Here is a 26,735-nt window from a genome sequence, read left to right as displayed (position 1 = left end):
GTTTCCTTCTGTACAGATAGGATATCCCCTTCCCAAGGCTTTCTCACTGTACATCTCACATTCCAGACTCAACCCCTCCAGCCGTCCCTTGGGGAATACCAGACAAAAATGCCATCCTCATCTTGATAGCCAAAGCATGCTGAGCAACTGAACATGAAATGCTAAATACAAATACATACAATGCGAAATACACTTTCATACATATCTTATATTGCCCCAAATCAGAAACAGTACTCAATAGGTTTCAAAATAGACCTTATATATGACACCCCTAACCTTGAAAACAAAGAAAAAGTCTCCAAAAACTTATGAGAAAAAACATTTAAGACACATTCAAAAGTGTGAAGTCACAGAAGCTGTGCGAATGTCAAAGAATCAGGCATAAATAATAATAATTGGCATAATTTGTCTTTTGATTAACACTGAAATGGGTGATCCTGACACGATGTCTTGCTTTTAATATCTAACCAGGCAAGATTTAATTCGGTGAAGAAGAAAATTCATGTTGCATTTTGACTGAAAGCTATTCATTAAGTTTAAGAAACCAACTGCATATATGTGTCTGAGGCCTGACTTGGAGGGGTGCCCAGGCTCCAAGTTCCTGAGCATTACGTTGTCTTTGTTGTTTGTCTCCCTGAATTTTCTGTCGGTGCACAGCTGTTTGTGTGTATAAGCCTCGTGTCATTTCTTCGCCTGGTCATTGGCTGTTTTCCCGTCTTTGTTCTTGATGTTTTGTATGTGTCTGGTCATCATGCCTTTGGGTTTATTCACACGTGTGTGTCCATTTTTGACTTGCTGTGCCTTGCCACTATGACAATTTACAATTATAATTGTTGTGCATACTCATGCACTCTATTCAATTGATTCTACATGTCTTGTAGTACAATAACTGCAATATTACACACTCTGCTGTCCTGTATATGTAACCAGTACCATCGTGTACATATGTTACCTGCACTTTCACTCACTGCTTACTAATATCTTCATTTAATATCACTTATATTTTTATTCACTTTTGCATCTGCTGGTTTTCTTCAAACGTTATCTTGTAAAGTGAATATTAAGGCATCTAATCAAATCTAATATTGCTCTATGCATTAAATGCATAATATTTTTAGCTAAATCTCAGTTCTTTCACCTTTCCATTTTTCTATAAGAAAGTAGCAAGTCATTTACTTGCTTATTCATGTGTCACGATCCCCCTAAATTAATCTGGTTATATAATTTCCGGTTTTAGATGACATAACGAGTGATAAAATACCAGCAAGGTTCAGCAAGGTTCGGTCTACATGTGCTCCCCCCAAAAAACAGGAAAAACAAGACCCACTTGCTGCCTGGTTTTAGTCCCACCCCCTCTTCCTATTGGCTGTGGACAAGGCGTGCCTCGTGTAATTGGCCAGTGGCTCTGTCGCTCAGAATTCAACTGTTACCGCTGTGTGCGTGTGTAATTTAGGTTTGAGGGGCCACGGGGCTTGGGTTTCGCAGCAGGGGCGGAAGAGGGAGGTAAATAATTGAAATAACCGGGATAGCCGCTGGACGCGGGGGACCGGCGCGTTTGCCGCACCCTTGCAAGTGGGAAACCAGCTGGAAAGTACCCTGTCTGGATACGCCGGGAAGTTTGGGCTCCTTTTCAGCTGCCTTTTGTTGCTGAATTAGCAGAGCTGCTAGCTCAGTTGCTGTCATGGTTCATGACACTAGGTTTCAGACGTTTGTTACAGCCTTATTGTAGGCTTTATAAACCGCGGACGTCCGCCGGCACTCCCGGGGATGTGTTTCGGTGCGACGTGCAGCTAAACTGACAAAACTCGAGTTCATGCGGACAAAGGAGATGTGAATTTAGCCAAGGAGCATCAATGTGCCTGAAATCGACAACAAGGACGGACTGCTTGGTTTCGTGTTGCTAGACGAGGGGGTTTAAGCCGCATAAAAGGGTCTCCGCGTCCTGGGAGGAGCGTCGGGGGAGGATGGCAGCAACAAAAACCAAGGCTGGGGTGAACAATGAAGGCAACCCCTACCGGGAGGGGGCCAGGACCGGAGGCAGTAGCCCCCCTTCGGAAGCTGCTGCTGCTGCAGCATCCCAGTCGGCGACCAGCGGTAGGACCTACTGCCTGGACGACTTTGACACCATCTCCACTGTGGGTGAGTCTCTGAAACGCGAAGATGGCTGTGTATTGCTTCTTTTTTTCTTCCAGCTGGATATATTTGTATAGTAGAATTCACTAAGTATCAACTGATATTTACTTTGTTTTTTAAAAGGGTTATTGATATAAGGTCTGGGAACAGTTTGACAGATGGACGTTTAGACTTTGTCATTACACTTTCAGTTTGTATTAAGTTTCACAACCAGCCACTTGAGTCCTCCATGTAAGACAGGCATGGTGTGCATCACAGATTGTTCTAAATAACTTCATGCCATTGGCTCATGGAGGCCTTAGATACACTTTTAATTTTACACTTTCAATTTAATGGCACGAAGAACATTTTACATGTAGCTTTGTGAAATTCTTTGAAGTTACTATATGTTGAAACAAGTAGAAATAATTAAAGACAAATTAGTGTTCATTAGGGGTGTGTATTGGCAAGGATCTCACGAGATGATATGTATCAAGACACGTGGGTCACGATATGATTACATCACGATATACATTGTGATACTGTACATATTGCGATGTTCTACAGTTCACTGAAAATGTAAAAACAGCTGAAGTATAAGATGCTGTGATTGATCTGTGTTATTTAGTGATTTCATTCTGCCTGAAATTCCAAGAGGTAGTTCAAAGTACTCAGTTGTACAGCGCCATCTACAGGAGTGGAGGTTGTAGTGCACACTGACCTCACTAAAGAAAATTCTCAACTGCACCACACAGACCAATTTTGTATTAAAAATATTACTATTTATTTTGGATTAATATCACTATTTATATGTCCCTGTATAATTACAATATCAATAGCAGTTACATGTGTATTTTCTTCTGCATAAATGTAGTAAAAAAAATATCACATTATGTAGCAACAAGGACAGTACTGAGTGGTCTCTGTCATGGGTCATGCTGAGGGTCATTTCTGGGAACTTAAAACCTTGACAGTTTGAAGCTCAGTGAAATGTTGTAAAACTAGAACTTTCAAATGACACTATGAAAGAATATTTTTGATACTGCTTGAGATTTTGGCCCTATAGCAGGACCACCCATATGGACATTTCTGATGATTTGTGACCTGTAGTGCAGCGTTTCTTAAACTGTGGGCGGCACACCAGTGCCACTCCAAATCTTTCACACACACACATTACGAGAGCGGTTAATAAATCATGGCGGGTTCAAAGCAAGCACGTCCGGATTCTTTCTTTTGGAAGCGCCCATCAAATTATGTCGACCTACAGGATGAGTCAGAGGCAAAAAAGCAGTTACTCGAAATTATGAAATTTCATAAATTTATTTTACCCTTAAATTCTAAAGATATTCTAGAATTATTGCCACCCCTGGTTAGGTGTGTTAAAAGCCTTGAATTAAATTTTATTGTTATTGCAGAAGCATACTCTCACACTGCAATTTGTAGAAAAATATAACCTTCAACTCCCTGACTCAGAAATAATAATTTTTCATAAAATCACCTGTTCCACCATTACTGGCACCCCTATCAATTTCTAGAAAATTACTGTAATTGAAGGATTTCTGTCATTTCTACAGTAGTTTACACAGTTGATCAGAGTATCTAGGAACATTTAATTAGTATTTCATCACTTCCTCCTTCCTTGTGGTATTAATATGACGTGACACAGAGGCAATTTCTTTTATCCACTCTTCAACGTTGGAAAGACAAAGGAACAGAACAAGCCTGGAAGAAGATTCAAGTTTATTTTGCCTCCACACACATTGAGGATGGTAAGAGACATAAAAGTTCTACAAAGTTCACTGTTAAAGAACTGTAACAAATGGTAGCATCTTGGGGTCCAAAAAAGTCTTCAAAACAACCATCAGGTGCTTTCTACATGCCAATAAGCTGTTTGGGAGGCAATTTTTTTTCTTTTCTCACTCATAGTCCTAAATGTAAAAGCCTTGAGTTCACTAAGCACTACTGGGACTTTAACTGAGACCGTGTGCTTTGCTCAGATGAGACCAAGATAGAGCTTTTTGGCAACAAACACTATAAGAGTATCTCGCGGAACACAAATGAGCATGCAGAAAATCACCTCATGCCCACTGTGAAGTATGGGGTAGGTGATGCTGTGGGCCTGTTTCTCTTCCAGAGGCCCTGGGAACTTTAGTAGGGTGCATGGCATCATGAATGCTTTGATATACCCAGACATTTTAAAGCTAAGCCTGGTGGCCTCTGCCCTGAATCTGAAGACGGGTCATCACTGGGTCTTTCAGCAAGTTAATGACCCTAAATCTACACAGAAATCTACCAGAGACAGAATCAAGCTCCTCCCATGACAATCTCAGTCCCCAGACCTCAACCCCACTGAAAAACTGTGGAGTGAGCTGAAGAGGAGAGTGCAGAGGAGAGTACCCAGGCTGCTGGATGATTTAGAGAAAGAGAGGAAAAAAAGAGGAATGGTTGAAGATCCCTCTTTCTGTATTCTCCCATCTTGTGAAACATTATAGGAGAAGATTACCACCTGTGGTCCAGGATAAACTTCTGAATGTCTCATGCGATGCTGAGTTGCACTTGAGGTTTCGCTAGCTGTCTCTGTCTAAGTTCTGCCTGTCATGCTGTGAGGAATATCACATTAATTAAATTAAACAGGCTTAGGTCGGAGAAATTTGGGGTTTTTTACATTGGCCCAGTGGCGAACAAAAAAGCCAGTAGAACAGAAGAGTCTCAGTGATAGTATGGCATGGGCCATTTGTTGAGAATGAATTGATTATAATGAGGATTAAGACTCTGTACTGGATTCGATTTGTTTCCTGCAAATTGTTCTCATCACTTCTTTCGCACTGCTTTTGGTTATTTTTAGCAGGATTTTATTTTTTATTTTTTTGTTGGTCAGCAGTGTAAGCAATGTCCTTTACCTTTTAGTAAAGTTTGTCTTTAGACCAAATATGTCAGCAATGAATTGTACAGACTTTTCCAATCAACACTAAAGTCTTAATACAGTTTTGATTCTCCGAAGGCCTTTGCTTGAACACAGGCACTTGATTCTTTTAACACCCTTTAATTAGTAATCACACACATCTTCATTTCTCTCTCAGTGTGTGAGTCTAGTTTATTTTGGGAGGAAAGGTGCGAAGCTGATATTTTAAGAAAAAAATCTGAAGACATTGAAGGCTCACTGTGTATCAAGTTGTTTATTATGGGGCTCAAAAAGTGTGTGTGTTTTGTTTAGGGTGTGTATTGAATATGTTTATTACACTAAGGGTGTGTCAAAAACACAGCACACAGGCCTAAGAAAAAGGTCTCTGTCGTGTTAGAGTTACAGTTATTATAGTTATTACTGTGAATGACCAATGATTCCAGCCAGCCTTACAGACCTCTGCTCTGCAGAAATGAACATGCACTGTGAACGAAAGCTAATTATAATGACAACACAAGGTCAGTCCTGGAGTGGACTTTCACCAAGTAGCTTTTAATGTAGGTCCTAACACGTACCGACATGTGCAAAATGTCAGTCCTCATCCGCTCTCCGTACTAGCCATGGTGTCAGATGAATTTTTGCTTGGGCTTGTTTCTGACTCCGTTTGACATCATGGGTACATGTGAGTCAGTCTAAGGAGGAACAAACATATTGCTCATCAGTAAAGTGGTAAACTGTATTGTGTCATTATTTTTAGAGGGTTGCTATGTTTGCTTCTCGTAAACACTAATATAAAACGAAACATTATGGGCTGTATCTCACTCCTAAATTTAGGTTCTAATCTAGCCTTTCATAATTGAAACATATAACGAGTGATGTGTGATTCCCAGTGACCCCCATAATCCCAATTTTTATTCAGATTTTTGACCAGGAGAGACTCTTTGTCTGACTTAAACATTGAAAGATGGATCTCACAAGCTGCTTATTCCTAAGTGGCCACTAAGTGAAGGGATGCACACTCATGGCCTTCCTGAAATATACTTACTGTGCTAAAGAAGGCTACGCCCGTCCAAAGAAATATGCCTTTGGCAAAACAAGTTAGCACGTGACTTTCAAAAAGTGTGCTACTGGTTCCTCATTCTCACTGAGACAAGTCATCGTAAAGATATAGCAGTGTGAGAATAAACATGTTAGCTTCCTCACACTAAGTTCCTGTCTTGTACTTACATTAAGCTTTCCAGCTGCCATTGAAATAGATTCCAGTTTGTGCAGCATCTGGCACAACTGGTCCAGGGTTATTAAAAAAATATTGTCGGCCCAGAGGGATTAACTCAGTCACAAATCAGTTAAGCTTCTATCTATCCAATCTCAAGTGTAATCGTTAAATTGCCATTAAAATAATCAGAAAACAACACATTCTCTCAGGCCATTAGATGTCATCTCATAGGCCATATTTTATAGGTCATCAGATTTAATCTTAATACTTTTTGCATGAACTTTAGTTCTGTTTTTTTTTTTATTTAATATTGAGTTACTGCTTGAATACATTAAAATGTATGTCTTCAAAAGTATTGAATGTATTACTTTTTATTTATGTCTGGTTAAAAATACCAAAAATAGACATCTCATAACTACTGTGATAGTAAAGACAGTTTTGAGGTAAATGACTGTTTTATAGTGTTGGGGAGTAACGGGTTACATGTAAATTGCATTACATAATTAAACTCTCTGTGAAGTGGATGTTGTGAAGTGGATGTGACTAGTCACTGGTCCGGACATGGAACCTGTCTGTTCAAATGTTGGAGCCAGAATGTCCACATGCTGTTTCCTCCCACCAAAATCCATTAATAAAGGGTTAACATGAGCAACATCTTTGTTTCCTTCCTTCCTTTTTCTATTCAGCATCCATCATTATAAAGTAAAGGGTCACAGGATAATATTACGACTCACCGTAAATTTCAGACTATAGAGCGCACCTATATATAGGCCGCACCTATTAATTTTTAAAAGGACAAAATTTAATTGTACATCAATAAGCCACAGGTGTCCCCATTGAAACATGAGATATTAATGGAGCAAGATTTTACAGGAGCGATTTTAAAAACTTTTAATTAAATAAATGCAGGTAATATACACAACTACATACATATACCGCAAATGTTTTTTTCTTTCTTTCAGAACTTTAACAGTACTAAAGTTGTCTTTTTCAGTATCAGAATTGAAGGTATGCAATTCATTAGTCATGAACTTTCTTTGCAAAAATACAGAAACATGCCAGCAAAAGTCATTGATGCCGAGCTTACGCGCAGCAGCTCTACTACCTTCTTCAACAGCCAGACTTATCACCTTTAACTTGATGCATCATATGCTTTTCTATGTGTCTCTTCCATGATGAGGATCTGTGCACGAAGTGTTAAATGGCTGATCTGAAGAATTAAGTTTGCCAAAAGAATTTCATTGGTCTGATATGACAAGTTAAATGTGTTGGCGGCAGGAAGCTATTTAACCTATAAAAAAACCATAAATAGCCACATCATTGTAAAAGCCGCAGTTCTCAAAGCGTGTGAAAAAAAGTGAAAAAAAAAAACTGCTTATAAGTTTCTGGTAGTGTCTTGAGTGCCTTTACTTGTATGCTGGACACGTTTTTCACTGCAGAACGTAGCTGTGGTTAATGCCATCACTGGCATGCACCACCCTCCAGATCCTGGAAAGTGGTTTTGAAAAAGTGGCGTGACCCTCTGTGCCACACAGCAGTGAAAGTTGAATTTGAACTTTGATCTTTGTTTGATGTGGTGCATTGTGGTGGTAGTAGCCTAGTGGGACCACAAACTAACCATGAAGTTCCTCACATTCCTTATTCAATGCTCTTGATTGTTAAGTATTTGATTTAGCAGTGTTGTTGATTTTCAAAAAAAAATTATGATTTTGTAACTTTATGTTCTGACTTTCTGGTTAGTATATCTATTAATATATGGATCAATTAACATATTTCTCATTCGGCGGGTCTGGTTATCCACATAATTGACATAGAAATGGAATGCACGATGCCCTTCCCTATTTCCCTGGACTTGGGACCGGTACCAAGAAATGCACTGTGCATTGTGACAGGCAGTGTAGGCCTAGCGGTTAAGGAGGTGGGCCCGTAATCAGAAGGTTGCTGGTTCAAATTCTGACCTGCCAAGGTGCCACTGAGCAAAGCGCCGTCCCCACACACTGCACCGCGGGCGCCTGTCACATTTCACTGTGTGCACCGTGTGCTGTGCTGCTGTGTATCACAATGACAATCACTTATTTTTTCTCTTTCACTTCAGTAGACAGTGTTTAGTGCTGCTATATAAGGTAAATCTTGTCAGGATACTCTAAAAAAAATTAAACAATTGATTCCGATTGCAGTTGTAAAGTAATCTTCCCAACACTGTCTTTGTGTAGTGATGTATTTTTATGGTTTTCTCTGCCATCTAATTAACGGGCCTTTCTATTTTTTCCTATGACAAAACCAAAAGCACGTTAAAACATTATTTTTAGTGTAGCCAGTGTGTTTTTATTGTGCTGCAGAGCCTTGATACTGCATGTGGCAGTGTGAACACCGCCACACCACAGAATGAGCCATTTAGTGCAGTGTTAGGGTCATTCCTTGGTCTAATCTTTTTATGTCCCATTTGTGTGTTTACAGTATGGGCTTAGTAAAGAGAGAAAACCCTTTTCTTTTTGAAGGGGCTGGTGGTGAATCCTTTTTTATAGCCACAAGGGTAGTTTAAAAATGTTCCTGTTGAAGAAAACCATTTTTCTGATGTATATGTAATCCTGTAATCTGCACTTTACCGAGTGGGAGCTTATTCTTCCCATAATGGATGTGGCCGATTTTATCAGGCCGATGAAAAGTGAACGTGGCTGTGAGTGTACAGAAGAAATCAAGTGCTGAAGCATAGGATCTATGCTGAGTAGGCAGGATTTCTCAGTTTCTCAGAGTTTTTCAGCTGGCAGGAAATGGCAGAAATCTGCAACAAAAAAAATACACCTTCAGTGTCACTAATTGATATTTTTCTGATTTGAAGTACCACTTTTGAATCTGGGTTGTAAAGCTGGCCCCTGGTGGCCTTATGAGCGCTTAGCATAGCTCTAGTGCAGATTCATTTATCCAGAGATTTATATTGCGAAGCTTTATTGCTTATAGGTGTACATTTTTAACTAGAAATCATGGGTCCTCCTGACAGTCGTGAATCTGCACAACTCTACCGTGTACGTAACTAAGAGGAATTGTCGGAATTGCTCTGCACCAAGGACACATTCACAGAAGTGGCAGTGCACTTGACGTTGTTTTGTTTTGTGTGGCCCTGAGAGCGCATACCTGAGGGGCTTCAACTTTCCAGTTTGAGCAGCGATAAGGATCCCCATGGCTAAGACACTTTTGGATCTGTTTACAACCTCTGCTGTGTAACCATGGTGACACCATGAAGTACGACAAAGAGCTCTTGTGTCAGCTAGGTGATTGAGTAAAAAGCCAGCATTCCAGTGCTAAAAGACTGTTTCTGTAGTGTGATTTCGTAATTTTCACTTTTTTCAGTCTTGCATACATCATGCATTCATGGATTTTTCTGTTTACATCGTGCAAATATTTAAATAGTTACCAAAAATGTATGATTGCAGCTATAGTTGTAACAATGTAAAATTCCCTCAAGTGCTTTCTTTAACTACTTCTACATGGTTGTAGGGCTTCTGATCCTTTTCTGTGTAGGAACAGGACTGGCTGTTCCTTGGGAACAGATGCTCTAGGATACCTTGGTATCCTCCAGCACACTACCATGCGCATGCACTCATAAACGGGTTGGCTGAATTTGCATTTATTGCATGTGCAGAGGTGAATGTGCAGACATAGACAACTTATTTGCTTAAGTAATTCTACAAATACCCAGTAGAACATTTTCCATTACAATCAGCACCATAATTTAAACAAATAACCAATTAAATAATATGAACTGGGCTTTTTTATTAATTATCATGTACATTTATAATTTTATCATTACAACAGTCATAGCTGGAGCGCAAAGGTTTATGTTTTCATCTGAGAGTAATTACCTGTAATTAACAGTCTCTACCATCTACACGTCCATAGTTAGAAAACATGGACAGAATCGTGGAATCCATTGTTAAACTCTAAATTGAATATAATTCACCTGCTGCAGCCCACTACATGTGTTACCTGTTGCGGCAGGAAGAGGCTTGCTGCTTCCCAATTTTGGTTATGGTTAGGTTTAGGAGTAGGGTTAGGTTTAGGCCATACCATATGGCTTTGGCATGTTGCATGCACGTGCATATGTAACATTTAGGCTTGGCTCGCTTGACCAACTCTTTTGTAAGAACAGATTTTATTGTCATTTTTCCAGCTCCCTTTTTTTGTATTCCAGGTCTCCACAATATTTATTTAGTTGAAACGTTTTTTTTTCGATGTCCTTTTAAATGTGAAGCACTTGTACAAACTCTTTTGTAAGAAAGCATTTCACTGCACATCATACCGTGTATGACTGTGTATGTGACAAATAAAATTTGAATTTGAAAAGGAAGACTGTGTATTATTGCGATAGGTCTTATATGTCTCTGCATGAAATGCACATATAATTTATTTACATGTAAATGGTTCACAAAAGCAAAGAGTAAATGCCCAAGCACTTTGTTGAACAGTGATTTAAATGTGGTTTGTCATATTGCATGTTATTTTCCCCCATCCACTATATAATCACACAGTTTGTAGGTGAATAACACATTTATAATGGAAAACATGGAATTCAGAAGACTTCAAATGGAAAAAAATTTAACGGAATTTAGGAAAAAATAAAGCCCAGCCAGTCCTGGCAGAGAGCTCACAAGGTTGTTGCGCTGACTCAGGGTGTAATTTGGTTCACAGACAGCCATCCCTCGGCTCCATCAATAGTGTGTGCTGGATCTCTTTTTGGACTTTGCTGTTCTTAGAGGGGGCAGATGCTCCACCCACACTATGAACAGATCTTAGCACAGGGCATAGACACAGCAACAAGAGGAAACAGGAGACAGAGTGCTGCCTATAGGTATCACAGGATGGACAGAATCAATCGCAGGTCCCAGTGCATTGGGAACATCACTGCTTGCTCTTCATACCAGCAATTGCCAACAATGCTAAAACAGGAACATCAAGAATAATTATGCAGCATTGGGCTGAAAGAAAGATTGGGCGCACACACACACATATATATATATGCCCAATCTTTATATATATATTTATATATATATTTTTTTTTAGTTATGAGGTTGAAGTTTATTGTCATATGTTGGCCAGTTGAGTTAAGAACAATCAGATATCAGCTACAGGCTTTGTGAAATTCAAGCTCTGTAGATTAGACACAATGACTTGTCAGCACAGTGTGATTATTATGAGCCGTTTTATTTTACCAGTTGCTGAAGAGGAGACATTGTCTCTTTTTCTAATGTAAGAAATATTCTACAGGGCGATTCTCTGAAAATTTGAAACCAAAATGCAAAAAAATATATATACAATTTCCTGTAATATTTGCACTTTTACTTGTCCTAATATTTAAGATGTGTACTCAGATAATGTGGAACTTCGTTTAAGATTTTGCAGATAACATGGTTACCTCTCACAATGTACAATTTTTACTAATTTCAATGAAATTCAAAGCAAATTATTATCATAACCCAGACATTCAAAGTTAAATTTATATGTTTTTATTCAATTTATATGTTTTAAAAGCTGCACTCATGTAGCTTTTCTCCAGTGACATTGTTGTCCCATGCATCACACCATCTTGGTCATTTTAGCTGCATATATTGGTATTGCATAAACATTATTTCTGTGTTGCGCAATTTTTGACACCTATTTTACGTTTAAATATTTGGTACAATAGTTTTGTCTGAACGCTTATAGAGTTCTCAGAATTTTATTGTGGAAGGTGGTTTTATCCAGTGGGACTATTTTTCTGTCCTGTGCATCACATGGCAAGATTTCAAACTGCTTGTATGCCTTCTGTTGTAACTTTATATTGAACTATCCAGTACTTCATACATGTCACACTTGTTCATAGTTCTGACCACTAGTTATGAGGATAAAGTAACTTGTATTTATCAAAAAGTCCTGTGCATCACATACAGAATCGTCCTATAGGCTTTCTATGAAATGAATATCCACCTTGTAGTTTTGAAACTTAATCATGCAGGAGACACCACTTTTTTTTTTTTTAATACTGAAGAAGCTTCACACAAGAGAAACCTTTCACAGCCAGTGATTACCCAGATCAATTATTGTCAGTCAGTGGTTGATTTTCTTTTTTTTTTTACCATCTGTTTCTCAGGAACAGGAACGTTTGGTCGCGTGTTTCTGGTCAAGGATAAGAAGACAAGGGAATTCTTTGCCCTCAAGGCAATGAAGATCCCCGATGTCATACGACTCAAGCAGGAGCAGCACGTTCACAATGAAAAGGAAGTCCTGACTGAGGTCAACCACCCGTTCCTCATCAGACTGTGAGTTTCTTCCTCACTGACTCTTGACTCCCTAGCTCAATACTCACTTTACACCATGGCTGATCCTGCTGATTTTCCACCCTCCATTAACCATGAGGTACAAGGCACTTCAGCCAGTTAATAGCAGTAAGAGTTTGTAAACTGCAAGGGAGAACAGAAAACCAGGAAGGATTTGAATCAAGGACTGCTTTGTTCAACATAATAATCACACCAAATCATTCAAAAAAGGAGACATTGTAAAGTGTCAGTTTTTGTATAGAGCGTTGAAACCAATACATTTTAGCATTTTAACAGGTCAAGTGAACCTTGGGTTATTCCAGTTTCCAGTTCATGGCAGGCTTGGGTTGTTACTGAATGTCTTATACAATTTCTCAAAAGTTTGGGTCTTCTTCCAGATCATGGCAAAGAGCAATACCTTGAACCGATGATCTTGGAATCTGTTTTTGTGTAAAAACAGATGCCTTTGGTTTTGTCTGTCAATCTAGCCTTTCCTTCTTCTCTCTGGCCCACAGGTTTTGGACACACCATGATGACCGTTTCCTTTACATGCTTATGGACTATGTACCCGGCGGAGAGCTCTTTAGTTACCTGCGCAGCCGTGGACGCTTCAGCAACAGCACAGGACTCTTCTACTCGGCGGAAATAGTGTGTGCCATCGAGTATCTGCACTCCAAAGACATTGTTTACCGAGATCTAAAACCTGAAAACATCCTGCTGGACAGTGAAGGTCACATTCGCCTCACCGACTTCGGCTTTGCCAAGAAGTTGTCTGATAGGTGGAGTATTTTATTCAGAATAACATTTTCCGCTGAATTGCTGTCAAACATTTTTTTAACTCTTCTGTTCCATTAATTGTGAAAAATCCCCTCGAACGTCTGTGTAGCACTTAACTTAATCTTAACGTAAAATATGTTCACCAGTGCAACACTAATGAAAGACCAGTCTTCTTGTCTACTCAGCAATTTCCATCAACACCAGAGAAATATAGCGCGAGTCACGTGAACTTTGGCACATGTGACTTATTCACTCTGTATCCATGTTGCTTCCTTATTGTCATGGGTAGGTTCAGTTGTGAATAAATGATTGGACTGTTTTCACTTTTTTTTTTTTTCCTTTTGGAGAAGCATAGCACCATACCATATACCACCATAGCAGTAGTAATTTTGTTTTAATTTAAACTCATTTGAAGTGCCGTGATGCAAATTGCTGTCGTTTTAAGAAATATAGCTATCCATTCAGCTTCCTGGTGAGATTAAGCAATGTAACGCCACATAAAATTCCAGCTCCTCCAATGCAGAAAGTAGTGGAATTGTTTTACAAAAGATTTTCATGGCTTTGCAGGGGGAGGGATGCTTCACTGGTACTGTTTATGGTTTTTAAAGAGACCCTCTGTGCTCGGGCCAGTTGTTCCTAATGGCTCTTCCAGCGTTAGAATGAAACTCCATGGACCACAATCAGCACCTTAGGCAGCAACACATCAGTCAGGTGAATGTAATTTAGTTTGAATGGGAATGACAGCAACCAATTTAGCAGTAACCTCAGTAGAAAATTGAAAAAGCCAGCGGAACCTCTGTGGAACCATTGGCGTGAAAGAGAGAAGAGGGAGGAGGAAAAAATCTCTATCTGCAGTGCGGTGCGCTGCAGTGTTGCTTAGGAAACTCGCAGAACACTACCTGACCTCCCCCCAGCCCCCTACCTCCCACCTCCCGACATGTGAACATAATGGGCTAAGATTACATTTTCCCCGCACAGGGAAAACGTGGGAGAGAAATAGCTTTGGACTGGGTATCTGTCTGATGTGCAAGTGACCCACTTACAGAAATGGAAAAGCAATAAAATTGCCTCGGATGCAGAGAGGAAAGACAACTACTCTTCCAGCAGCACTTGGCTGTGTGCTCATGGGCCGGTGTTCCGAGGGGAGGTCTTCGGCAGCAGCTGGCCCGGCAGCAGGTCCACAGCGCCACCTGCTGGTGTCGTCGTGCCAGGGAAGATTTGTTGTGCAGCATCTTTTTTTTGCGACTGGTGTCGTCTGAAGTTGTGTGTTTTTGAGAGGGACGCTCGTTATTCTGTCAGCGCGTTTTGATGAATTGCCAGCTCCTTATTGTCTCCCCATCTGGACTGAAAGTGCTGGTGTCAAGTGACAGTAGAACAGCACTAAACTGGCTGATACAGATCACTATGCTGATATAGTGATACAACATGTTCTCAAGCGTAATTAAATAGGTAATTTTTGGAATCTTGATTAATAATTGATCGCCAGATCTGGGTCATCATTACAACAGATGGTATTATTAGCGCTTCCCCAATTAGATTTTCAGTCAGATAGACTCAGCACTGAATTTAACAAGGAGCCGCATCCACCACACAGCAGGCCTTTTTCAATCCATATCACTGTCACCAAGGCAACTGTCCAGATTGGAATCCCGCCAATGAGTATGGGGTCTTTATAACTGCTTTGCAGTCTTGGGAACATCTAAGATTCCACCAAGGTACTGGAGACTTGATTTTTTTTTTTTTATTCTATTCTGTGCATTTGTTTGATTGAGGGACTTCCACTCTGTCCTCTACTATAGTCCACAACTATGACTATGAGTGTTTAGCTGGTCTGCAGACATCTTTGTCAGACTTTTTGCAAAGGCTTGAATTCAAAGGCTTAAGATAGATACAGACACAGAGATATCATATAGCTGAAAAGAGAGTAGAAAGGGAGATGTTGAGAGAAACAGTCATTTCCATTAGTTGGTACTATGTGGATTTTGCTGGACAATTAGGCTTACAGATAAAGTTACTCGTATACAAGGTAGAGCCGTTCGTCTTCTGCATTACCAATGGCGACAGCCAAAATAAACTTTGGGCTTGTGTTTGTTCTGCTGTTACTTCATCATTCCATCACTTCAGAGCAGTTACTGTCTAATTGGTTACTAATTTTGTTTATTGCATTTATGTAGTTGAGCTATTTATTTCCATGATTCTTCTTTTCGGTTTTCATTGTGAAATGAATGCTTTTTCTCACTTCAGACTTCTTCATTGACTCTATAGGACCTGGACTCTGTGTGGGACTCCAGAATATTTGGCTCCTGAGGTCATTCAGAGTAAAGGGCATGGACGCCCAGTGGACTGGTGGGCTCTGGGGGTCCTTATCTTTGAGATGCTGGCAGGGTAAGGCCCACACACATCCACACATTAATCACCATGCACAAGCATTGTGAAGTGTAGCTGGCAGAAAGAATGAATGCTGTAAGTTCGAGCACCCTTTCATTGGTGCTGTGATGCACTGGCCAGCAGAGGGTAGCCTCCTACAGCTCATTATTGGTGTGAACATTTTAATATTTCAGCGACAAAACATAACAACAACAATGCATTTTGTTTTCTTGGAAATTTAGGAAGTTACTTTAACATTTTAATATCTCACCTTTTTTTGAGCTGTATGTCATAAAGTCAATTTCTGAACTGATGAATATCCAGTTAGATTTTAACTACTAGTAAATGGACCAGTAGATGGAACACAGGCTTAATTTTTTTTAATAAAGTCATTTGATAATGCAGTTTTGTGATGTTTTTGGAATTCACTTTGCTTTTGTGCAAATATGAACAGGAAAAGTTTTGAGTCTAATGGAAAGTTTATTAAAGGCCAATCATTTTATCACTGAGAGAAATTAAAATTAGTGTTTAAACATTTCCTGTGTAATCTCTCACAGACACACATTTTAACTCTTCACCCAGGAGTTATTTGTGACTTCCTGAACATTAGGGTGCTCTGTTGTGAGAGGCTCCTCACAGATGTGACCTCCCCATCCCATTCATGCCAGAGCCCTTTGAAGTGCTAAATCTCTCTCCTTCACCTGGGCTCTTTGCCCTGCACATTTTTGTTCCAATCCATCAGATCTGAACATCACACAGACACCTCACAGAGCCTCCTTCACACTGCCATGGCTGCGTCACCCTCGTCTGTCAAATGCCTGCCTCAGTCATAGGTCCCCGACTTCTGACAGCAGGCGCCTCTCATGCAGTACTTTCGAGAAAGCCTCTTCTCAAACCTAATGGAAATGGATGCTCCAGAGCTCATGACCCCATGTGGGAATCTGTTTACGAGGTCAGCGCTGTGAACTTCTGACCTCACGTGAGGCCACGTTGAGGATGATGTTGCCCTGAAGGAGAAGAGGAGGTCTTCTTTCACAATCGGAGTTTGTTCTTCGGTTTATTCTTATCAGAGATGGCCTGCTCTCTGATTTTGGAACTGTGGAAACTTGCTTGTTTCCAAAATAATTGCGAGGATACAGAAATTGCTTCACCTCAGTTAAGCTTTATCTGCGTCATTGTTCTGTTCTCCACTGTCACGTTATAGACTGGAATTGCTAGGGAAGTGGGGAAGGCTTTTTGGAGAAGTCTTTGAAGCTACCAGATGTTTTATTCTTAATCACTCTTTAAACATTAAATTAAAACATTTAGCATCTTTAGTATCAGATCTGATCTTCATCCAATAGAGTTTCCTTTCTGATACATTCCAGCGTGTCTTTTAGTGAGGACGCCTCTCTTCTTTTTCTCCAGATCCTGCCCTGCTAAAGACATTATGTGTAACCATCAGAGAATCAACCTCAGATGTCATTTCCTTCTTTTTCCCAGCGTTGCCTGACTTTGTTTAATGTGCTACTCAGCCCGCCCATAACATCCACTCACGCCACCTCCTTTAGCCTGCCAGCGCGCTGCTGGGGCTGGCCCTGGCGACGGCGCTGTCTTTTTCGCAGAGGAACAGCACCGGGCTCTGGCCCCTCTGGATGAATTTCCAGCTCCGATCCTCTGCCGTACTTGACACGGAGTGTTGAGAATGCGAGAATGACTTCCACACCCCTCACTGGCACAGAAGGAGAGAGCAGCTCTTTCAAGTGTTAGAGACAGGCTCCCTCACCAGGACTGCTGTGTGGAGTGTGCTGTAAACATCCGACCCTTGGAGGCTGGTGTTTCTGTTTCAGAGGGCCAACAGAACACTGCTGAGCAGAGATTGTGTGTGTGTGGGTGGGTGTGTTGCATTCTCTGCTGTGCTATTGTGTGTTAGCTGGCACTATATTCAACTATATTGAAATATACTGAACATCTGTGTTGAGATGAGCTCAGCTGGACAGTTTAATGGTGATAATGGCCATGCGTTGTGTTGTGTTGTGTTGTGTTGTGTTGTGTTGTGTTGTGTTGAGCTGGACTGGTTTGAACTCTGCTGACCTCTGCTGAGGTGGGCTGTGTTTGTTGGGTTATGTTGGGGAAGTGTAATGGCTCGTCCCGGCAGCTGCTCCGCAGACTCACTCAGCAGAGGAGGAGAGAGAGGAGACGAGAGATTACAATCAGCAGACAACAGCTGCTGTCCCCAGGCCTGGAGCCTGTCCAACGACATGCATGCGAGCTCTGAAAGTCCCCCTGTCCCATTCTCACACTCTCACACTATGTGCAGATGATGGGGAGACCGTAGAGACTGGCTTGCATGGAAGCGGTGAAGAAATCACCTTCGTAGCAGCAGGTGCTTTGCACCAGACTGTGGGCCTGAGATCCATTTTCGATTCATGCTGATCTCCCACAGACACTTCCGATTCAGGCTTTGTTCAGAGTGCAATGGTACATCATCTACAAGGTTGTCCAAGAACATTCTGACTGTAAAATATTCTCCCAGCTCTTTCGTCTGTCCTGCCGGTGACAGGCAGTCTCTGGAAGATGTGAATAAAAAAAATATTTTTGGTTTTGAGATTGGCATTAATTGATATTAAATCATATCCTCGAGCATGTAAGGGACCCAGAGATGCATGTGTTTTGACAGTTATTGTCAGGGATGAGTGAAGGAAGTACCTTCGGTGAGATGTATTCAGACAGCAAAGACAAAATATGTGAAATATTATTTTAGCTGAATCGTCCGAAACTGGGAAGTCCTCTGGGCATTTATTCCACTGTCTGATTTAGGTTTATACGATTTTGTAGAAGTGCCAGTAAAATTCCTCTGTGATTCATGGTTGATGGTCTGATGATAGCTGACAAGCATCTTTGATCTGCTTCTTTATTCCTTTGTCTGCAGGAAGTGAGCAGAACTCAGGCAGAATGATTATATTTTCTGTCTTTTTATGTCTTCCCCAATAGGTATCCACCATTTTTTGATGACAACCCTTTTGGCATCTATCAGAAGATTTTGGCCGGAAAGCTGGAATTCCCACGCCATCTGGATTTTTATGTGAAGTAGGTGTGGAGTTGGGATTTCTAATACTTGCGGTCTTTGTCCATGTCCTTTGTCCCTTAATTTTTTTACCTTGATTCCAGTCATTCTTATATTTGCACACAAAGAAAATAAATATTGCTGGATAGTGTTTATTACATGAAACTTGGTTTGTACCCTTAAAAACCAAGATTTTAAGAAACCTGAGGCAGAACCTTTAACAGCCATAATGAAATCATCTCATTGTTGAGATGAGCCTTAACCTTTACAGCCTTAACCTTTACAGCCATAACGAAATCATCTCAGGATATGCATAGAGTGACAGTGATTGAGGACAAAGACTGGGCACAAAATTGTGGCATCTTTACATACAAAACTTGGTTAGAAAACAAACATGATCAGGGAAGCATGAGACAGGAGTCAAGGCCTATGAAGTGCTGGCAAAAGAACAGGGATGTCTGACCTCTGTTCGGAATGTAGACTCATCATAGTTACTCAGGAGTTGTACCACTGTTCTGTCATCCACATATGTGATGATGAAGTTGAACTGCTCTGTGCTCTGAATGATGGTATTTGAGGCATTTTACCCAGCCCTGGATCCAGATTCAGAGGAAGGTGTTTTTTTGTTTTTTTTTTTCTTCATTACAAATATTTTTTTAATAAAAAATGAGAGTGGAGAGATAAACTGTCTCAGTGAAGTGCACTAGCTCTCAGACTCAAAGCGCTGTTTGCCCACTCCATATGGAACTCACAAGATTAAAGGCTCTGATGGTGAGCAGTGAGAAAACCAAACCCTCCGCTGACACCTACAACAGAAATGTCTCACTCTCCCACAGAGGCCAGAAGCCGGCTCATAAGAACATCCACCAGACTACAACCAACAGGAACCCAATGACAAGAACTTCAAAAGAATAAAGTTGCCCCAAGAACGTAAACAGCTGCTGCCTGAATGCAAACCTCACAACTTATCAGACGGCCGCTACAGCAGAGCAGACAACGCTTATCTGAGCCGGGGGGATTTACTGATGTTCTGAGTGCTCAGAATACCAAACATGTGTCTTTAGGAGATACACTGTACTGAAAAGGACACTGCTTTTAGGGTGTACATTTTCAGTTGTTCCTCATTATTAATCTTTTCTGTGACACCTACCCTTTAGTGAAGTAGCTCCCAGTAACAGTGCATGTTTATTCTAACACAGCCTCCAAGATAAGTTGAGACGGTTTTAATTACACGTCAACAAAGGGCAGCATAATACATCTAACTACCAAGAAGTTCATCTTCGTTTTCTTTTTTGTAAATAGTGACCTTTTAGTTTTGTCTCTCGCCTTAAATGCATTCTAATGGAGCATTTGTCATCTTGGAATTGGCAAAATATTGTTTTTTTTTGTTTTTTTTTTGTTTTTTTTGTAGCACTGAACCATTTTTTTATGTATTTTACTGACAGAGATCTTATCAAGAGGTTCCTTGTGATTGATCGAGCAAGAAGGCTTGGCAACATGAAGGTAATTAAAAATATATATTCTTTTTTTTTTGCCTTTTAGAAGAAGAACTGGACTGCTGTTTGATTTCCATCATCCATTCATGCTTTGTTTCGGTTTTATGGGAGAGCAACTGTGTTGTGTAAGATTCTTTGGCTGTGATATCATATTTATTGGTTACACTAAAAAGCTGCGCCAGACGGCCTTCTGTCCACAGACAAGAGTCAGGCGAACTGTCATATACATTTTTCCAAGACTTCAACCACCCTTGGGTACCAACAACCAAACAAGGCATTTTATTCCTCATTAGAAAACAGCTCCCTGTCCAGCTGCTGACTGTAAAGCAGAAAAAGAAGCGGCGTCGGCTGTGAGACGATGTCAGTGTTGGCTCGGGCCATGGCCTTTCCCTGGGTTATTTAGTGCCGTGGGGACTCGGCCGCATTAGAGCTGATGATAATCTGCTCCGCTGTCTTCTCCAAGTGTGTGAGAGGCTTTTTGTGTGTATATAAATGTGTGAATGTGTGTGTGTGTGTGTGTGTGTGTCTGCACTAGCTGGTCTGAATGCATCCATTACAGCTGTGCTGTTCCCCCTCTGTGAGTACCACAGAATAATCTGTTATTCCACTTGAGTAAATGTGTGTTTTTACATTCCTGTGGCCAGTTAGGTCACGGACCACATCGGTAGGGATTTAGGGAGCAGAATTTTTTTAATAGGTGTGCATATTACGCATATTACATAAGTAAATAGCATGCAAACAGTTGGAAGTTTGGTATGAAATGTGTGTACAGTATTACTTTGCTATGAAGCCCATGTTTAATTCCTCTCAGGTTTTCATTTCATTCTTGGTCTTTAGATGGCGATCTGATGGTAAATTACAAACAGTTGGTTGTCCATTTATACACAGTCAGTTGTATTTTAACAACTTGTATGTTGGCCACTATATCTATGTTTACACAATACTTCATATTCAGTAAACCACAATATATTGCAATACAACCCCAATTCCAGGAAAGTCAGGACCTTCCTTACATTTGGATAAAATGAAAACTGAAATCCGTAAAAGTAAAAGACTTTCAAATCTCATGAGCCAATATTTTATTCACAACAGAAAATAGATAACAACATTTTCAACCTAGGGTGGCAACAATTAGACTTTTTGGTTGCACTATTATAGTAAGAGAAATAATCACTGTTTATCTCATGATTATCTAGATTATTGTATGTGAATTGATCGCACAACTTTATTAAGATATGTAAATCACTCAGACCCATTATATAAAGGTTTTGAACTTTATTTTATAAGCTATTTATTGCACCCCCTTTGGCCACAACGTCTTTTCTGCAAGCTCTGCAAATGGGTGACCTGTGGTCCTGGATTTCTCCTTTAGCATTTTTTTTATCCAAAATATTCACACACAGGAGACATCAAGCGCTGCAACAGGAGTAGTCCCATTGATGGTTGTCTCTTGTTGTCCTTGTGCCATGATCTGTTTGGGGTGTCTTGTGTGTGTTTTACTTTGTCCATGCGGATCGCTCTTCGACCGCATTTTTAAAAAAATAGTTTTTGGTGGACTGTGGAGAACATCTAGCAACTTTCATATCAGGCTGGCTATAAAAGGGATGCCTCACAGAAGCAGAGTCTCTTAGATTGCTTATAAGAATGGAGAATACTTTACTTTAAAAACAATGTTTCTCAATGTCAAATTGCAAAGGATATAGTGCAGAACATCTACAAAAGATTCCAAGAAACTGGAGTCTCTGTGCATGAGGGACAAGGCCGAAGACCTTTATTGGATGCCCATGGTTTTCAGGCCCTCAGCCCTCAGACGACAATGAATCACTCATTGGCATAATTTAGTCAAAGACATTCGATGATATATTCATAATTTTAACAATTCAAATAAACAATTATACATTCTTAAAGGTCCCTATTATGATTTTTTTTTTTATGCTTTCTCTGAAGCACAAAAGTCTCTCTCTGAAATTCTGTCGTGATGAAGGATTATAGGCACTTTTAGCAAGTCACACAATGAGATTTCCCCAGGACGTGCCATTTCAGTGTGTGTAGCTTTAAATGCTAATGAGGAGGAAAGTGAAGTGATTGTCATTGTGAAACACTGCAGCACAACACACGGTGACACAATGAAACGTGTCCTCTGCTTTTAACCTTCACCCTTGGTGAGAAAGTGGGCAGCCATGACAGGCATCCGGGGAGCAGTGTGTGTGGGGACGGTGCTTTGCTCAGTTGCACCTCAATGGCATCTTGGCGGGTTGGGGTTCGAACCGGCAACTTTCTGATTACGTGGCCTCTTTCTTAACTTCTAGGCCACCACTGGCCCAGAGAGGCGGGACGAGGAGGAGAGCAGCTTATAAATCTGAACGGGCATTTGTGGAAATGTTGTCGTTTTGGAGTTTTCCTAGAAAGAAATTAAATGAACACACTGGTTTAGTCTCGCGTGATGGAACTAAAAAATACATTTATAATAGGGGACATCTAAGGTACCCTTGCACAAGGCATCACAATGCCAGGTCGTTGGATTTCCAGAGGATGTAGTGGGTAATGTGTTGGTGAATGTGTGAAGCATATGAACCCCACCGAGTACCAGTGTGCAATCAATTGTATAAACCAGTGCATTTGTATGAGTAGGACGAGTCTTTCATTAATGAAGAGGGAGAAGAGTCTGCTCACACTTTACTCTAACGAAGAGGTGTGCGGGGGAGGGTAAAGTGAAGTGAGTGCTATCGATTTGCCAGTGTGGAGTCTATCTGCCTCTCTGACATCCAGCCCACACTTGCCTACTGGCCAAGTCAAGCAGGCATTGTCTTTTGTTTGAAGGAGAGGTTTAGAGATGTAGACTCTAAACAAATATGTTTCAGATATGCATGTCTAACCTAAACTGATGTGTTCAATTTCAGAATGGGGCCGATGACGTTAAGAAGCACAGATGGTTTAAGCCTATAGATTGGGAGGCTGTGCCCCAGAGGAAGTTGAAGGTTGGTGCATTGTTTTGGGAAAAGACTGGCCTATTTTCAGTGTATTGTGTATTGGAACGATTTTTCATGGTGTGGCGTTTTTTTGTTTTTTAAATTCTATGCCCCTCTCCCTCGTAGCCTCCCATCATTCCAAAGGTTTCTCATGAAGGAGACACATCAAACTTCGACGCCTACCCGGATGACGAGTGGAAGAAGGAGACGCCTGTACCTCCGAAGGACTTGGAAATTTTTAAGAACTTCTGAGGCAAATGTGTTCTGTTTTGGGATGACCAGTGGAGTTGGGGATGGGCATGGTCTTTTGAATATCCAGACAGAGTGAGGAATTTGGTTTCGTATTGGAAAAGAAAAGGTGGAATCGCAGTGTTGTAGATGGATATTTTAAATGTTTTAATGCGCAGTAATATATAAAATAAGTTATAAATAATTTTTTTCAGAATTGAAAAATCTGGAGGACTTTGTTTAGGATACGGTTGTTTGAATGTTGAAATACGCCCATCCCTATACTAGAAATCTTTACAACCTGCTCTTCAGCAGGGCGTGTGAAACGGAGAGAAGTTGCTGCATCATGAGAGATCAAACCCAAAAGCTTAATGGAGGATCTCTTGGCTTTATATACCTGGTATACTTGTCACTTGAGCCTGTTTTTACTTATGCAAAGTCCTGACACCAAAGGACTCCATGTATATTGAGTACATTTGCAATAATCCGATGGTCAGAGTGGCTTGCAGCACGGAAGAAGGTCTCATTAGTTTACCTCCAAGCCAGTCACGGTTTACTGAGTTAACAGCATTCTGAACGACCGATTCCGGCCACGGTACGGCAGTGCACTGCATCCACACTTCAATGACAAGGGCATACAGATGTTTTAATGTGTTCGCTGGCCTCTGTTAAAGCTGCTGGTTGAAGCCTTGACATTCAGTACTGTATTATCCTGTCATGTCCTGAGTTTGTGTTTTCAAAGTTAATCTCAACTCTTGTATTAGCTGGCCTTACCTGAGTGTCGTTCAACCTATTGTCATATCTCTGTTTTTATTTTGGTCTCAGCAAATCCAATGGACAAATCTTGTACTGTTGTTTTTTTTCTTCAGTCCGTGTGTAAAAAACAATTGGTGCATTTTTTGTGAACTTCTGTGTTGTTGCATGTGTAATATGTGTAATAACATTACTCTGCTGAAGAGTCATACCTACAAATCAAAGTGCTTCCCTGTTCTTTCATATGGTTACTTAGCTTGGAGAGTATTTACCTCAAAGTACCTGTCTCGTCTTTACTCTGTAAGTGAACACTTGGTCCTCCTGGAAGGACTCACCTTCCAGATCGTAGATAAGGAGGGACTGTTTTCACTGGCCTTTTGAACTAAACGTCTCTGTTATCACTGTCTGCTCCTATAATATTCATGAAAACTGTTTCTGGGTGTTCCTTGAGTTTGGAAGAAAGGATACTTTTTTACTGTAGCATATTTTTTTTCAAACTTTTGTTTCACCTTTTAATGTTATTCCATTCAGGGTGAATCATTTTAATGGGTTGAAATAACTTTTTTATGGGTTGGAACGATTCCACATCTTTTTATGTGAAAGTCTGTTTTATTTATGTATTAGCCAAAAAGAGAGCAGGTTCTATGAACTTCGTAGTTATCTAATATGAGCATTTTACTAACGCCTTTTTTGTTCTTGTTGCTGTAATTTAATTCAATGTCTTCTCCAGACAACTTTGGATCTGTCTTTTGGATTGTGAAAATTGATGTATTGAATGTGTTTGCTTAGAGCTGTTAAACAATTACACAACCCTGTAAGATTAAAAATCTTACTTTTCCCATGTCAAATCTCTAATCTTTTTTAAGATAATGAATTAACACAACCTTAACATTTCATCATGTGGGTCCAGCATCCATATGTATGCAAATGAAATGAAAGTGTCAGTACAGTCGTGGCCAAAAGTTTTGATAATGACGCAAATACTGGTTTTCACTAAATTTGCTGCTTCTGTTTTTATTATGGCAATTTCAAAAAAACATTTTCACTGCATTTCAGTCCTGTAGCTAAAAGACCTACTGAGATCATTTCAGTGTTTCTCTCATTAACACAAGTGAGAGTGTTGAGGAGCACAAGGCTGCAGGTCATTCTGTCATGATAATTGAGTTAGAGTAGCAGACTGGATGCTTTAAAAGGAGGGTGATGCTTGAAATCATTGTTCTTGAAAGTGAAGTGATTGTCATTGTGATACACAGCAAAGCACACAGTGACACAACAAAATGTGTCCTCTGCTTTTAACCATCACCCTTGGTGAGCAGTGGGCAGCCATGACAGGCAGTGTGTGGGGACGGTGCTTTGCGGTATCAAATGAAAAACTTCAAGATGAGAAGTTCAAGTGTTGCGAAGAAGGCATCAAGGTGCCCAAGATAGTCCAGCAAGCGCCAGGACCATCTTCTAATGATTCAGCTGCCGGATCGGGGTGCCACCAGTGCAGAGCTTACTCAGGAATGGCAGCAGGTAGGTTTGAGTGCATCTGCATGCACAGTGAGGTGAAAACTTGGAGGATGGCCTGGTGTCAAGAAGGTCAGCAAAGAAGCCACTTCTCTCCAAGAAAAACTTCCAAGGACAGACTAGTATTCTGCCAAATATAAAATGGTTGGACTGCTGAGGTCTGGGGTAAAGTAATTTTCTCTGATGAAGCCCCTTTCCAATTGTTTTGGTTATTTGGAAAAATGATTGTACGAAGAAGAAAAGGTGAGTGCTACCATCAGTTCTGTCTCGTGCCAACAGTAAAGCAAACTGAGACCATTCATGTGTGGGGCAGCTTTTCATCCAAGGGAGTGGGCTCACTCACAATTTTGCCTAAGAACACAGCCATGTATAAATAATGGTACCAAAACATCCTCCGACTGCAACTTCTCTCAACCATCCAAGAACAGTGAAGAACACTGCATTTTTCAGCATGATGGAGCACCGTGTCATAAGACCAAAGTGGCTCAAGGAACAAAACATTGAAGTTTTTGGTCTATGGCCAGGAAACTCCCTGGACCTTAATCCAAAAGTGGTCAATCCTCAAGAGGCGGGTGGACAAACAAGAACCCTCAAATTCTGACAAACGGCAAGTACTAAAGGCACCTGATTAAGGAGTCCTGAATAATCACAGCTGAAGCTGCTTAGTCAGCATTGCTCAGGACCTCTTTAAAAGCAGGTCAACGGCGCCCAGCGGGTGCTGCTGCGTTAATGTGGACGATACCTTACCTTTGCATTGCGCCTGGTCTTTGTACCACACACACCTTAGGGTTTGTTAATGTTCTTTTTGTGTTTCCTGTATGTCCATTACACCTGTTTTTGTTTCATTTGTAACAAGTTCCCTTTTCTGAAATGTCCCGCTTCTGTATCTCCTTCCCCCTTGAGCGCCAAGAAAGACGTGACCGCTATGTCTTGGAAAAAAAGGGCCAGCATACATGTAATGTAATTGTCAATAAAAGGCTTCTGAAACTTCTAAAATGCTTGTAATTATACTTCAGTACACCACAGAATCAACTGACAAAATGATCTAAAAACACTGAAGCAGCAAACTT

The 26,735-nt window shown here is 40.6% G+C and overlaps 1 protein-coding gene across 2 annotated transcripts; it reads left to right on the top strand.

The window, feature by feature from the left end:
- Positions 1-1,468: 1,468 nt before the first annotated feature.
- prkx (protein kinase X-linked) lies at positions 1,469-24,838 on the top strand. 2 transcript variants are annotated; one of them, XM_028979512.1, is made up of 8 exons: positions 1,469-2,139; positions 12,355-12,523; positions 13,036-13,299; positions 15,563-15,682; positions 18,638-18,733; positions 20,156-20,213; positions 23,107-23,184; positions 23,302-24,838. In XM_028979512.1, the coding sequence occupies exons 1-8, from the start codon at positions 1,965-1,967 to the stop codon at positions 23,425-23,427; spliced, it is 1,086 nt and encodes a 361-aa protein (XP_028835345.1). In that variant the 5' UTR covers positions 1,469-1,964; the 3' UTR covers positions 23,428-24,838. The 2 variants fall into 2 exon arrangements, with proteins under 2 accessions (XP_028835345.1, XP_028835346.1); XM_028979513.1 differs by lacking the exons at positions 20,156-20,213; positions 23,107-23,184; positions 23,302-24,838 and adding an exon at positions 19,547-20,037.
- The last annotated feature ends 1,897 nt before the right edge of the window (positions 24,839-26,735 follow it).

Source organism: Denticeps clupeoides, chromosome 5, assembly GCF_900700375.1.
Source record: "Denticeps clupeoides chromosome 5, fDenClu1.1, whole genome shotgun sequence".
Lineage (NCBI taxonomy): Eukaryota > Metazoa > Chordata > Actinopteri > Clupeiformes > Denticipitidae > Denticeps > Denticeps clupeoides.
This window is presented reverse-complemented; position numbering and strand designations above follow the sequence as displayed.

Bases quoted from the DNA above. Each gene is read 5' to 3' on its own strand.
- prkx (XM_028979512.1), top strand. From the start codon at position 1,965: ATGGCAGCAACAAAAACCAAGGCTGGGGTGAACAATGAAGGCAACCCC. The intron at 12,524-13,035 runs GTGAGTTTCTTC...TCTGGCCCACAG, and splicing joins CACCCGTTCCTCATCAGACT to GTTTTGGACACACCATGATG. The intron at 20,214-23,106 runs GTAATTAAAAAT...GTTCAATTTCAG, and splicing joins GAAGGCTTGGCAACATGAAG to AATGGGGCCGATGACGTTAA.